This window comes from Microtus ochrogaster, unplaced genomic scaffold (assembly GCF_000317375.1).
Source record: "Microtus ochrogaster isolate Prairie Vole_2 unplaced genomic scaffold, MicOch1.0 UNK30, whole genome shotgun sequence".
Lineage (NCBI taxonomy): Eukaryota > Metazoa > Chordata > Mammalia > Rodentia > Cricetidae > Microtus > Microtus ochrogaster.
The window spans coordinates 1,089,128-1,104,559 of NW_004949128.1; the positions used below are offsets into that span (position 1 = coordinate 1,089,128).

At 42.7% G+C, this 15,432-nt stretch overlaps 1 protein-coding gene across 4 annotated transcripts in view; it reads right to left on the reverse strand.

The window, feature by feature from the left end:
• Ebf1 (EBF transcription factor 1) overlaps positions 1-15,432 on the reverse strand; it is a 398,525-nt gene that overhangs the window by 26,461 nt on the left and 356,632 nt on the right. For all 4 annotated transcript variants that reach the window (XM_026789805.1, XM_026789807.1, XM_026789806.1 and 1 more), the window contains exon 11: positions 7,289-7,377. In XM_026789805.1, the coding sequence (XP_026645606.1) occupies positions 7,289-7,377 (89 nt within the window). The remainder of the gene's footprint in view (positions 1-7,288; positions 7,378-15,432) is intronic.

Sequence of the window (15,432 nt, forward strand, 5' to 3'; positions counted from 1 at the left end):
CGGCCTGGCTTAAGTTAACTAACTCAGAACTCATGCTTGGACAGCAAGCCCTTTATCTACTGCGTCATCTCTGCAGCCCACTGCCACCTCTTTCTCTAGCTAAAGCCGAGCGCAGGCAAGTAAGTGTGTGCACATGCTCACATCTATATACTGCTTCTGCAGGGCCCAGATCTAGGCTCGACTCCCAGGATAAAAGAAGTTTAAGTGCTAAAGGAGAGCCAAGTTCCTGAGCTAGGCACATTATCAAAATGGGGAGATGGAATCTGCCTCTCTGTTTTCTGGCAGATGAAGATGAGGGAGGGGAAAGTGGATGTCATTCCATAGTTTGTGGTTTTACAAGAGAATGCAGAGACAAGATGTTTGCTGAAACCAAACTCAAGGGTGCTCCCCCCACCAAGAATGATTTGGATAGACCATAAGACTGGCATTTGTTTCTGGGCTTTTGTTTGAGCAAGGTCAGTCATGTTTGCCAATGTAATGTTAATAAAGTTTCCTTCAATTAGAGAAGTAAAGAGATAGAGGGGATGGGAGAGGGAATGGTGACAGAGGCAGTAGAACATGGAGACACTGGGTCTTTCTTTTACTGAATTCCTTAGTCACCGCCCTTTCCTGCTGCAAGGCAATGTGGTTATGCAAAGATTTCTTATGTGTATTTTTACTGATGCAACTGTGGGTTTTGAATTACTGATAGTCTGTGCATAAAGACTAAAACAATCAAAGCACAATTAAAATACACTGTACACAGTCAACTCGAGCTTTGTTTTGCCCCAGCTCTGTATGTATGATAAATCACTAAACATGAATACTCTTTAGGGAGGGTGATCTGGGGTCTCATCTCGCCACTAAGCAAAAACCACGCTTGCGAGTGGAATCTGAATTTCAATTTTGCAAGTGTACAGCTGAACTGAATAATCTTTGGCACAATGCAGTGCACAACTGAGCCACTAAATGGCTGATTTACTAAATTATTATTAGATGAGCCCTTGCTGTTCCAAATGAAAGTGCAGCCACCGACTTCCTCCATGGTGAGTTCAAATTGTTCTGTGTTTAAATATTCAGCATGAGGCTAATGTGAACTGATGAAATGAGACGATAAACATTCACTTTCGATACAAAGAGAGCGGCAGAGAGGCAACACATCATGAGGGCCCTTGGAGGTGAAAATGATTTACGCTTTAGAATGGAGCTGACGACTTCCATTACTTTAAGGTACTCTTAATTAGCCCAGCATTTGAAATGACTGATTCCTGTGTTCAAGTAGAGCAGCTTCACGGGGTCCGAGATTTTCAGATGGCAATGAAGGAGAGGCTCCCAGGAGGATCTGCTCCCGCCTCAATGAGTCCAAACCTAGAGTGGCATCCATGGTTGGCCGGCTCACCATCACCAGCAGAGACAGGTATCTGAGCGACTACAGCGATTGACATTCAGGGTATGTTTTAGATTCATCCAAAGGGTCTATGACCCACGTGCCCTTTGGTCCATGCTTCTGCATGCTAACCCCGTGACAAGCCACATTTTAGTCCAAGGCCCCATGGGCACAGAGCCACAGTCTCAGGAGCTTCCTTACTCACACCTGCTGAAATCAACTACCACTGCCGTGCCTTTGGACAAACCAAAGCCCTCCTGTCTCATGTCACTTTTGAGGCCAGTTATAGGCAAGCACTTAAAATATTGTGACCACTTACAGTAGATTAGAATTTTTTATTGGCACCATGTTGCCATAACAACACGAAGACAGCAGATGACTTAAGCTAGGCTTGCAAAGCACAAGGCTGCTCATCTGGCAGTTAAAATGAATACAGTTCATTTCACAAGTTTCCCATATGGACTCTTAGTGTATGGTAATGAGGAGACCATATGGTGAGAGAAAATGCTCAGAGAACAATTGGGATCCAATGGCTGAGTGAGGAGAAGTTGGGAGAGACAGCCGAGTGAGAGATTCTGGTGTGCTCTTGGGGGTTCGAGGTTTGGCTGGGGTTTGAGGGGGGTGACTGTTTCCCATAGGGGTTTTGAGTTTCTTAATCCATTCCTTAATATGTCGGCTGTGTGAAATGACAAACATCTTGCAAATTTTGCAATATCATCCATCACAGACTGTCAGCAGTGTTTGCAGATCTGACTCGCAAGAGCCTTTAAGTGTGCTGTGCTTAAAAGGCAACAGTACCAAGTTTTTAGACAAAGTGCAGGAGAATTTAAGCACTTCTGACAAGCTGAGACATTAGCAGTAATGATTTTAAAAACACTCGCATCTTTTGCCTGCATGTTTAGCTGTAAATAATGCTAGGATGTATAAAAGCTTTAAAGGAAAAATGTAATAAATACTTTTTATTATGTTTCATAAGGGATGACAAATGCTCGCCGCCATGTCTATGGCTGTCTATCCATGCAAACATATGGAGATGGATGGCTTCTTCTCCCCTCACTACCAACCAGATCCAGAACCTGGGCAGACAGCTAGAGAAGACCGTAGAGTCAATCCTGCACTATCCATGCTTCATAAAAGATGAATATAAATGCATTAGTTAGACACGGTGAGCTAAATTAGAAGGTCAGGCAGGGCTGGGAGGGCTGAAAAATCACACAACCAATGAGTGTAATTACTCTTTCTTAAGTCTATTAAGTGGTGTTGTTCTATCAAGGCTCTGGGGTATAGGACACGAAGAACAAGATAAAGTAATGTGTATTTATGACTCCCACTGGATCAATTTACCAGATATTTTCAGCTCCATAAAGCAAAATACACAAATGTGGCCTTTGTTGCTTTCCCCAAATTGCTCGACTTTCTCTAGAAGGGAGACTGGATCTCATAATCAAACAGTGGTAGCCTGGTAGAGATTTCCAAACCCGCCCTTATCCATAGAGGAAGGAGGAAAAGCTCCTGAGCATCTGCGGGGCATGGGCAGAAGATATTGCTGAGGAAGAGAAGGCAGAAAGTAATTGCCTTCAGGCAGAAGTATTTGAGTGACCAGATACGAAAAATGGTGGAAGTTTAACATAGACACGGGGAGGGTTTTGAACTCGTGAACCTTAGTTCAAGTTTGAGCTTTCTCACTTCCTGGTTCTGATGTCATAGCAAGTCAGCAGACAGACCTCCTTGTGGAGGGGGGGGGGGATACGGATCAGCCTAAATGCCTCTTCTGTGGATTATGGGATGTGTGTCACGTAGAGATTAGTGTCCCCACTTAATGGACTCTCCCCAGTTGCCTGGAACTTCTCTCTGTATGCTTCCCCTCTTTAGTTTCTAGGAGCACTGGGAAACAGCTGCTCCACAGAGGAGGAACCTGAGGCTGCAGACATGAAGTCCGGGCAAGCACCAAGTTTTCAGCCTGCTTTCCAAACTCCTCGTGTATCTGGCTTGCGCACCGGCTCGCTTGGCCGCTCTGCTCTGCAGCAGACGCCATCAAGCAGCGCTAGACATGCAATAGGCGTGAAACAAACACAATCCTGGCTTCCCAAAATTTGCAGCCAGTGTGTATGGAATGCCGGCTAGACTAGAGCACTGAACGAAATGCTTGAACTGCCTGTGGGCTGAAGTTTAAAGGCTGCTTAGGAAGACAAGGAGCGAACTACAAAGGAAAGGAGATGCTGCCTTTGGCCTTCAGTGCTGAGAGAATCCTTGCTCAAAGTTTCTATGTGGCATCACCAAGGCAATTAGCATCTCAGCTTCTGATTGGCCACAGTCCTCATCCCTCTCACTTCCCCATTACAAGAAGTCAACCTAGACCCCAAAGTCACATTTCTCCTGCAGGACCCAGAAAACAAAGTTCGTTTATCAGTAAAACAGGCCAGAATACTTTAAAGACCTTGGCCTGCTCAGCTCCTTGTGCTTATGAAAGAAATGAAACTCCTAAATATGGAGGGTTAGCATAACTCTAGTGTCTCTCAGAGATGAAATAACTTACAGAGAGTCTGCTTGCTCCTCCTTTCCTGTTTGGTAAATGGGGAAGATAAAGAGAAAAATGTCTATTTTCCCAACTGCTTTCAGAAGAGGGGATCCAGTAAAACAAAGCAAGTCCAAGTGCTTTGAAACAGTGCAAGGCTGTATACAAAGGCATATTATTACGGAGGGCTGTCTGCGTGGTCTTTGGAGCAAGTTTCATTTGACAGAATATGTGGGTGGTTGTATGAATCTAGCTTTGTCTATTCCCAAACACATGGATTTAATAAAGCGGCGTTTGTTTTTTAAGGTGTGTGGTCCACAGTTCACTGAAACACCCCTGTTTGACAAATACTGACCATGAGTCTGAGAAAGGCGGGGCCCTGTGCTAAGGCCCTAACAATGGACAGTAGGGGTATAAATCTCTCTCAAGTCCACCGGAATACCTCGCGCTGGCTCCATCCGCCACTTCCTGACCCTGCCCTTGAACTCTTGCTCCACCTTAACATGCAGAGCCAAGAGGACAGCCATTCTGCTCTGAGTCACAGGGACAGCTTCCTGGGGTGGGCTCCTCTGGCCACAGTCCTTACACAGTTGAAGTGGTTGGAAGCAAGCTGCAGTGTTTCCTTAACACACACATGTCCATTGTGTCCTTGATTGCTCCTCCCAAATCCAGGAAGAAAGGGCTGAGTGGTTTACCCAAGGGCCTCCAGGGACAAAGCGACATGTGCCTGGGCTAACTATAAAACATTTTTAAATCTAACGCACAACTAATAAAAATGTTTTTAGGTGTAAGTTAACAAAAACTCACTTTTATATTCTGATACCTCTATCCTTTTTTTAAGAGAGAGAGAGAGAGAGAGAGAGAGAGAGAGAGAGAGAGAGAAAAGCAAAAATACTTCCTAGCTTCTTTAGACCTCAACATTTAACCAGACTTTCATCCTTATATGATTCTATTATCCCACTATTGTAGATGAAGAAACTGAGGCACAGAGGATAAAGCATAGATTCAATTTTTCGGGGAATGGGGCTTTTCTGCTCCTGCTTTTATTCAACTGACACATAACCAGGGTTACCTTCTGTCAGGAGCTAAGTAAGTAGCCAGAGTAACAACCCAGCAAAGCAGAAAGAATCACTACTCCCATTTGACAGATGGGGAAACTGAGCCAAGGAAAGGGAAGGAAGGCTTTTGACACAGGTCACTGACTAACAAGTGATGGAGGACTTAATCCTATATGGCCCAATCTGAACTTCCAGGCTGTGCTCTGAATCCCGAAGACCCCAGAGATAAAATGCTGACCTAAAATCTCAATGAAAATAAAGTTACTGCCTAAATGGATTCAGCAGAAAAAGTTGCCATCGTACGTGTGTCTCAGTTCTACCACACTAAGGCAACAACACAGCTCTCTGTGTGGGCACATGTCAAGTCTATCATTATTTATAACTTACTGATGGGCACACATCATGTTTACCATTGTTTATAACTTACCACTGGGCACACAACATGTCTATTATTGTTTATAACTTATCAGTGGGCACACATCATGTCTACCATTGTTTATAACTTATCAGTGGGCACACTTTGTGTCCACCATTGTTTAAAACTAATCGGTGGGCACACTTCATGTCTACCATTGTTTATAACTTATCAGTGGGCACACATCATGTTTACCATTGTTTATAACTTATTGGTGGGTACACATCATGTCTACCATTGTTTATAACTTATCGGTGGGTACCCATTTTGTTTACCACTGTTTGCAACTTACCAGTGGGCACACATCATGTCTATCATTGTTTAAAACTTACCAGTGGGCACACATTGTGTTTACCATTGTTTGTAACTTACCGATGGGCACACATCATGTCCACCATTGTCTATAACTTATCAGAGTATTTCACAGGAAATACACAGACGCTATGTTCCTGCTGAACAGAGGAACCTAAATTTCAACTTTTCCACAGAACACCTATGCCCTGAAAGACACAGCTGCCCATTGTTCCAATTGACTGTTTCATAGTTCACCAAGAATAAAAGAGGATAGAGGAAACAATGCAGGACCCCCTTTCAAGAGAGAAATGCAAACACAATGACACATCATATTATTTCTTCCCCAGATGAAGTGCTTTTCAGGATGGTCTATCAGTATGAACAGCACTCCAGTAGAAGTAGGCTTTTCTAAGGAACTGGAAGCTCTGTTCTTCCCTGGAGGTCAAAGTAGAAGACAGGCATGCCTGTCACAATCTATCCTCTCTTCGGCATTGGTGGGTATCACACCCACTCACCCTGTTCCTCATATCCATGCACAGGCCCAGCAGACAACAGTATGACAGATGGAACCTCCTCTGACAGGAGGATCTGCCTACAAGTACAGCCCTATACAGGGAGAATTTGACCATGTACCTGCCCCTTGAAGAGGTCCTGGGCCAAGAAGGATGCAATAGTTGTTTTTAAAACTCTTTCTTGGGGATATACAGATCTAGACACTACACATTTGGCTGTAGGGAGGAGAGTATCTCTCATCCATTCATTTAAGGTGATGCTTTTATCAAACCATGCCATAAATTAAACAAGGTTTTCCTGTCAATTAACCATGACAGCTAACCTGACTCTGTCCTCTGAACCTATTTAATTGTTGTCTTTGCTGAGACCACACAGAACTTTGCTGGAACTTATGCTTAGCGTTCCTTCTATTTTCAGCCATGATTAGCCGTGTCTGACTCTGCATCCCATACAAACCGTGGTCTCTCACAGGAGGCATACAGCAGTCACATCAAGGCTCAATCTCCTATTTCTGCATTGATAGCAACATAATATTGTTGTCTTTATTTTTTCATTTTATTTCTCACAGCTTTGGGTTTAATTTTTCAAATAAGAAAGATGCTTTATTCAAAAAGATGTCCTATTTGACCAATCGTAGTGTCTACGTCTGTTGTCTTTCCAGCCCCTTCTACCAGATCTACCAATCCATTTCCCTTTGAGCTCCGTCTACCCCTCGCCAGAGGTAAGCACAGTTTTGAGCAGATAATATCTGGCATTCTTTTTCTTCTCGAGAATCAATATGACATACTGAGAGATTAGCCCAACCAAACTCCAGAGACAGGCTGAGTAGATTGAAATTTCAGCAGTGTGCATGCTGTGCAGCCTTGGGCAAACTGTCTTACCTCTCTCTGCTTCATTCTTTTCTTTCCTAAACTATGAGTGGAAATAGGGACAAATAAAGGATTACTAAAATTGACATGATATAAATAGGCACAGCATCACCCAATCCAAAGTATTTGCTACTTTTATCATGACACACAATGCACCCACGAGTTGGTTATCTATAAACTACTTTTTGTCTTAACCAAGAAGGTATTTTGCCATTCTCAAATCCGATTTTCTAGAAACCAAAGAGGGGGAATTCTGACCTTCGGCAAGCGTTCCGGATCACCAGGATGCCGGGGGATGACCTTCTGTAACCTCTGGAAACCATAGTCGATGGTGGGTTCATTGAGGGCTGTAAGGAAGAAGTCAGAGGATTTGAACATTTTGGGAAATACAGCGTTGTTTGCAGCACAGATGTCAGAGACATAACCCTTAGCATTTAGTTGATACTCTTGAGTCCCTCATAGAGATTTCCTCCATGCCAGGCACTTCCACCATCTATTATATTTACTGTGGAGGGGGCTGACTCTTGACAAAACTTTGGTAGCGAGTGAGTCTAAGAACACAACACCTCGGGCAGAATCTTTTACACCCTTAACATGATCCTAACTGAAAAGTAGAATGGACTTTGCTTCAAGGTTTTAGGATTCACCTCCTCATAGAAGATAAGCTGGGTAAAAAGTCAAGAGCTTGTCTAAAGGTACCTATATATTCTAAATAGCAGGGAACCACCCAGAGATCTGTTATGCCTCCTATAGAGACTCAGTAGATCCAATAGCTGAGCATTTTCTATGCAGTGAACATGCCCATGGGCAGAGCAGTGTGAGAGGCATGTCTCTGAAACCTTTGAAAGAATCTACAGAGACAAGTATTTAACGTGCTCTTGATTCAAAATCTTCCCATCTTGAATGACAGACCCACTCACAGCATTGATATTATGTGAAAGAAAGGAAAAAGAAAAAAAAAAACCTCTGTGGAAAACTAGCTTAGCCCAGCTGGGTCTCTAAGAACGTTTTACTAAAAGACTCAGAGAGCCAACTGCAATAATAACGTTTGGAGACAATGGACCGCATTGTGTTCTGTTGGCCACGTTCTCTTAAGCTAGACCAAATAGAAACTAGAATCTATGCTATCATTTTCAGAATTCCTTCCTAGGATACAAACCATCTTGAGCCTATCTAGTCTGAGAAAGTAGGAGAGACGGCAAGACTCTCCTCCACACACACTCCTAGTATTTGGAGCAATAAGTAGGCAGTAGGATTTTATTATTTTTTCTGTACAATTCCTTTTCTTTTCTTTCTTAGTTTTCTTAGTTTCTAAGGTATTTCACTGCATATTTTCTCCCTTACCGAACAAAAAGACAGCCTCTCTAGCCCTAACATTTTATCTATACATTAAAAAACAAGTTGTCTCATGCTGTACTTAAAATGCATTTCCATTAACCTAAATTTCAAAAGTAAGATTCGTACTAACTTTAAAAAACTGTATTACATTCAAATAGGTCCCAAGGCTAATGGAAGCAATTTGTATACCAACCCAAACTGACTGGCCCACTTTTCAAAATACAGGTATGATAATCTCTCGGTTTTAAAAGGACATTTAAATTGAAAGACTGTGAATTTAGAACATAATTATGCCAATAGAACCCTTTAACTTGTCAACTTGTAAATCTAAAAGGCTATCAATCATTGCTAAAGAGGAAATAAACCTTAAAATTCCTTGATTGACAGTGCTTACTTTTTATGTAAGAAAAAAAAGGGGGGAGCTGAATAAAGTGGCCAGAAATCCATTTACAAAAGTACATTGTTTTACATAGGTTAGTAAAAAGCCAGTCACTATTTCTCCCGAAGACACATAAATCAGAGGAAGTACTTTTACTTCACTTGGATGTTTTAAGTCAGAATGAACTTCAAGTAACTTTATTTAGAGTTTTTTTCCCCTTCCCAAACTATAGTGCCTATCCCAGTCATTAATAGAGCTACATTTTCATGTTGGATAATGAAATCTTTTCTTTTTCAAATATGAGATTTAGGCAGCTTTCCCCTCCCCCACTCCTCTGCCCAAGAAACCTTCCATCTGTCTCTTGTGGAAATTAGCAAAAATTACACCCAGGTATAGTGAATCTCTCTGTTCTAGTTTATGAGTTAAGGCACAATATTTATTATTTCTTTTATTTTATAAATTCTTTCTAGGTCCTTGAGAAGAATTCTTCAAATTGACTTGCAGAGAAAAATATCCATGGAGCTCTTTATGCCCAGAAGGTATTACCCATAGAATCTGTGGTATTTGATCGAGAAATGCATCAGAGAGACAGTTGGACACTGGGGGTTAAGCTATATATTGTATCTAGCACCCCACCCATAGGGCTAACTGCCAGCAAAATATTTAACCATAAACGGTAGCTTTAGACAATTACGAGTATCACACCCAGTTCCTGAAAACATAATTCAGCATCCTAGAGTTTTTACCTTTCCAGTCTAAGGCACCAATAACACGAGAGGTGCAGATCTGCCCATTTCATCATTCGTATAATGAATTCCCAGTGTGTCTAGAAACCCGGGCTGCTCATTGCAAAGCTTTTATGCTGGGGTCGGGAGAACGTGATTTTCTGGCTATCAGGCCACCAACTCACCACGGAATGACTGACACTTAATATCAGCAATTAAAAGAATCGATTCAAACATCATATGGAAGTAATAGCAAAAGAGCTGAGAAGAAGTCATTCTGTTGCCGTGAAGAGTAATTGGATTAGACATATTAAACTCATTACTCAAACAAAAATAAGCATCTATGCTATGGACATAAACTATGACTGAGGGGATATTTTAAATAGTAAGCCACGCCGAAGGCTTCTTATTTATTTCTGGTGCTTTTAAGATTTGCCTCCTACTAGCATTTTCAAGCGTGTGGACTTGCACTCAGAATCTCAGGAGTGAGTAGGACAGTGGAATGTTCCAGCACTACAGACAATATTACCATTAAGGCCCTGCAAGATGAACATGCTATCCCTTGAAACTCAAAGGAGCCTGCAAGACTTTTCTGAGTAGGGAAAAAAAAAAGTCATGTGTGAGAGAGACCATCTAATCAGGATTGGCAGTTTGGGTAGTTCTTAAAACAGACACAGCTCTCCCCATGGAAAGGAGATTAAATATCCGGGAAGAGGAGATGGACCTGAGTTCAATGTAGAGAGAAGCAGAAGAGGGCCAAAGTAGTAAATAGAACTGAATAGGATCCCGGTTTCAGAATCAGTGTCATGTGACCAACCACTTACTGACTTTTCTAGTGTTAGGTTTAAAAGACTACAGGGGCGGGCGTGTATATTATGATGACTTTTCAAGATTCACGTTTGTTTATGTGTGAGTGCCTCTATATAGGTATGTGTGTTTGGTGTCCAAGGAACCCAGAAGGGGGCACTGGCTCCCCTGGTACTTGAGTTATAGGTGGCTGTGGTAAGAGCATCAAGTGCTCTTAGCCACTGAGCAGTGTCTCTGGTGACATTTTAATGAATGAATGCATTGTCAACCTATCTGCCTTCCTACCTATGTGTGTAACAAACAACAGCATCTAGACACAGTCGGATGAATATTAGTTGTTTCTAAAACCCATGCCTCCTAAAGTGCTTCCTCCCCCCCACCCCGTGCCTGGCTCATTCTCTGTTTTCAAACCCCCCACCGCACAATAAGCATATATTACTTTTATAATCAGAGAAAAAGGTTAAAAGCAAGAAAATGTTGCCGAGATGGAATCTGAGCTGCTTGTATAAAGTAATGACATAAGGAACTATGCCTTAAAAGGGGGTCTGTGTACCTTTAATAACCTTGCATAGGTTATTACAAACCATAAGAAAAATAAGTAGTATACTTTTGCCCAGTTGTATAAATATGTGACTATACATAAACTCCGAGAAAATCAACAGAGGGTAATGGGGGAGAATCATAAAGAAGGTATATTTATTTCATCAGCAGGGGTAGTGGTACCTTAGGGACATGCATCTACCCTGCAAGAATGTAATATAAAGTTAATTCTTCAACAAAGTGACCTCACTGTACTCAAGTGCAGAGCTCAGGGGCGGCAGCAGAAAAGGACTAATCAATTCCCTCCCCACCCCCCCAAACTTGGGACAATTCTGAGAATCTGGTAGAGAAAGAAAAACCAGAGCCGGTTAACTGAGCTTAATTAGCCGTATAAAGAGGCATGAGCGACTTGAGTTCAAAGAAGAGAAACAGAGGAGACTGTGAATCTCAGAAGGCGTGGGGTGGCCTGAGTGACCCTTTGGGCTCTGCTTCCAAGCATCTCACCTTCATCCTGAGAAGGATTTCAGATACTTTCACCATAAGGATGAAGAAGACTCACAGGTTTAGGGAGGAACGTCCTTTGTCCCGAAAAGAAATGGCTCAATGCTTAAACTCTTGGAATATAATAAGACCAATAGTATGCTTTTTTTTTTTTTTTTTTTTGGAGACAAGGTCTCAGTGTGGCCTTGGCTGTCCTGGAACTCTCTCTGTAGACCAGGTTGGCCTCGAACTCAGAGATGTGCCTGCCTCTGCCTCCCGAGTGCTAGTACAAAAGCGTGCGCTACAACTGCCTGGCTTAGCCTATGCGCTTTCTAAAATGCTGAAAGATAGCTAGAGAGCCCATCATCATGTGTTTGTAGCGGTGACCACATCTCTAGGTAGGAATTAGCCATTTTGTGTCACAACTTCTTAAGCTTTTAAAAATAAATTTTGTGCAAAAAGGTGCTTAACCCAAAAGGACAGATGAAAATACTTGAATTGTAGAGTCAGAGCCACGCTTGGTCTTTCTTGGTTAAGCTTCCCTTCTTATTCCAAAGCCCACTGCCGTGTCTGCCGCATAGAAACCGCTTTGAACAGCTTCTCGTGAAAGGTGGCAGAGAGGGAACCAGGCTCCTGGAGAGCGGCTATTGAATTGAGATGTCTTCCACTGACCCTTCCCACTTATTTTCTAGTAGCCCTGCATTCCGTGGCAATAGGCGTCATAAAGCTCTGTTCAGCATGCCAAGGGCAGTCTGAAACTTTCTTGCAAACACATAAAAGGCAAGGTCAAGCGCTCTACTCAGGCGCTTCAGGTTGCAGGGCAAATGCAATGCCTGAGGGGTCAGGGGACCCTTGCATCCCCAGCTGTGATGCGCGTGGCACTGGGAATGGACCCAGGAAGGAGCACACACTCTACTGCTAAGGTTCTTACGTCGTCTTCAGCAAAGCTATTTCTTTTGAAAGAGGAAAAAAAAAACCCACCCAGTTAATTAAACAGTTAAAAATATCAAGCCATTTCATCTGGCTGCATTGGGCTACTTACAAATGCCTTTAGGTCCCTCCCACGACTCATCAGCTCAAACTCCTGCAAAGGGAACTAACTAATAACTTTCCATTCAAACTTCTTTATGAGGCCTTTCCCCTAGTGGGCATCGCCACAGGTCCTGCCCTAAACAGCAAAGCTCCCATCATACAAATCTACTGCTGCAATGTCCAGAGGCTTCTGCAGCATGAAACACTACAGGTAAAGAAAATGTAGGTATGGCAACTAGATTTTATACAATAATTCTAATTATAAAATTAAAACATTTAGTAATGAGTCAACGGTATTTTCAGATTTTTTCTTCTCTCTCTCTCTCTCTCTCTCTCTCTCTCTCTCTCTCTCTCTCTCTCACTTCACAAACAAATCAAGTAAAGACTTCTTTTCCAGAATGTTTACAGGGTACATCTACTGTAGTGAGAACTGATTTTTCTCTTCCCTTTTTTAGTTCCTTTTTAAAGAAATTATTCCTTCTCTGTCATCTTTTAGCTTCTGCAGCATCAGTCTCTGGAAACAATGGTGATGGGGCTGGAGAACCTTGTCCCCTAACACACAGGGAAGGCGCTGGGTGCCACTCAGACCAAAGCTCACAGAGTGGCTTTCATAGCTCAGCAACTCGCAGAGGTGCTTTCACGTATTTCTGGGGTTTTAATTTCCTTTTTTTAATGGCTGTGTGACATGATGTCATTTTGACCGAAAATAAAAAGAAATTCAGATATTAGAAAGGTAATATTTATATTCTATTGCCATTTAATGTCCAAACAAATATGTAGACTTCATGCCAAGTAATAAATAAAAGCTCATAGCAGAGGCAATGATAAAACTAGCACCTGGTTTCCCCAGCTTCCCTAGTGACTACTCTATATTTGAACTAAAGGAGTAACAGCCGAGCATTTCCCTTCCAGGCAGATCCATTCTGGCAGGAGACTTATTACCTATGTGCTAGGCAGAGCCTTTTTGTTCCTTAATAGCCCCATTTTTCCCTCAGTCACTAAATTAACAACCAGAGGTAAACAGTAAAACAGCAAGTTATCTTCGGGAAGCTATCTTCAAGAGTGATTCTAAAATATACTAATGGAAGAAGAAGAAAAAAAAAATCAACCCGAAACCCAAAACAAGAACCACAAAGAGTGTAATTGAAGAGACTGGTCGCACTTCCAGCCACGTGGGTGTTTCATTACCTGCCTAGATGCTGAGGGAATAAGTGCCACGCCAGGTCAGCTCATCTGTGGACCAGATACACCCTCTGAGATGCCTGAAAGCAAACCTCTTGCAAGTTAGCGCCTCTTTTGAGTAAAAAAAGGTTTCCACAACCTGGTGGCCCTGCCCTGGCATCCAGGAAGGCTCAGAGGAGCTTCCAAAGCTGGCTCACTGGACCATGGAAAGCTGCGATTTCAAACACAAAGGTGTCGAGAGAGACAGAATCAATATTGGAAGAAATGATCAATGGGAGGGCAGGCGGGGGCAGAGGAGATCCCCCAAACTACCTTTGAACATACTCTGATTTATTTGTCCTGTGTGAACCTCCTTTGTGGTAACGACTTGGAGATACAAAAACCAAGCAAAAGAATTGAGTAGTTCGTGGTGGGGGGGGGGGCAGTCATTTTTATATGGAATGGCACCAAAAGGACACGTGATGGAAACCCTGGAGAAACAGAGCCAGAAACCCAGGAAAGTGGGAGAGCTGGAGGTGTCTGACCCCTCAGGAGGTTACTGAAATGCAAAGGGCTTGTGTGTGTTTGGGAATTAATAACTCATCAGGAGGAGGGAAAGGGGAGGGACGGTGAAACGCTTCTGTTTTTCCAGACGAAATAGCTTTGCTGCCTTTCTACATCTATAAGCAACACATTCCCACTCTGGGAAACTTCTTAAACCACAACAGGAGGGAGAGCTCCATGACAACCCCACCCAAAAGAAGCATTGCCCTTATCTTAGGGTTATATATGCTTTCAGACACCATCTCAAGGCTGTTTTTTGTAAATATAGATTAAATGCACCACTCTCATTGTTTTTAATGGTTGTAGCATATAATTATACATGAATGGCCATGATTTGTGTATCAAATGCCCTATGAATGACGATGTAGAGGGTTTTGTTTCACCCCCAAATGTTCATTGACTTAAGCAGAGTTGTAATGAACAACACTCGGAATAAATTCCTAGGTAAAAGGATGTGGGCCTCTCATGTCCTTGTGTGCACGTATTTCTTGATGAGCCTGTGATATATTTATACCAATTTATACTTCAGCAGGTAACTTCCAAAGGCATCTGCCAAAGAAGACTAACTTTTTAAGGTTTCCCATCCTAAACTCAATGTTTCTCTCAGCTCCAAGGGCCCCTGGAGACTTTGCAGAGATGTTAATGATTACAAACGTCCTGTACTGAGGTTCCATCTTGAATACAGCCTCAAGGGGAGGCTCTTTTCCCAGGGAGAGCAGAGCACTTTCCATCAAAGAGGATCCCATGAACTACTATAATCTCCCCTTGGCATAAAAGTTAAAAATCAGCAACCCCGTTTAAATGTGGGAAACTGAGGTATTCAGTTATATGATAGTCCAGGACACTTGTCAGGTGTTGTTGTTGTGCAGAGCTTGGCTTGGTGCGCTGAGATACCTAACGCTGACAATCTACCTACAGCCTATGGAAAAGAAGTCTTATTCCCCAAACAGCCTCCTTGCCCTTCATCCCTACCTTTGATCCCAGGAGGTTTTACACCAAGAATCCCGACTTCATCCAGATGAACCAGACCTTCCTTAGTCTGATTTCTTTAAGTTTATCCCATTAGCAAACACCCTCATATCTTTAACTTGCCTCAGTGTTCATCGGGAAACCTTATTCTCGGCCTTACCCAATCCCCAGCTTCCTTTCTGTTACTATAGTAACGAGCCCTGCAGAGAAAGTAGCATATGGTAGGAAAGGGTTAATTCAGTCCACAGTTCCACAGTCTGTCACTGTGGGGGAAATCAAGGCAGGAATTTAAACCGTCACATTCACAGTCAGGAGCAGAGAGAAAAAGAGAGAGGGAGAAGGAGGAGGAAGGGGAGAGAGAGAGAGAGAGAGAGAGAGAGAGAGAGAGAGAGAGAGAGAGAGAGAGA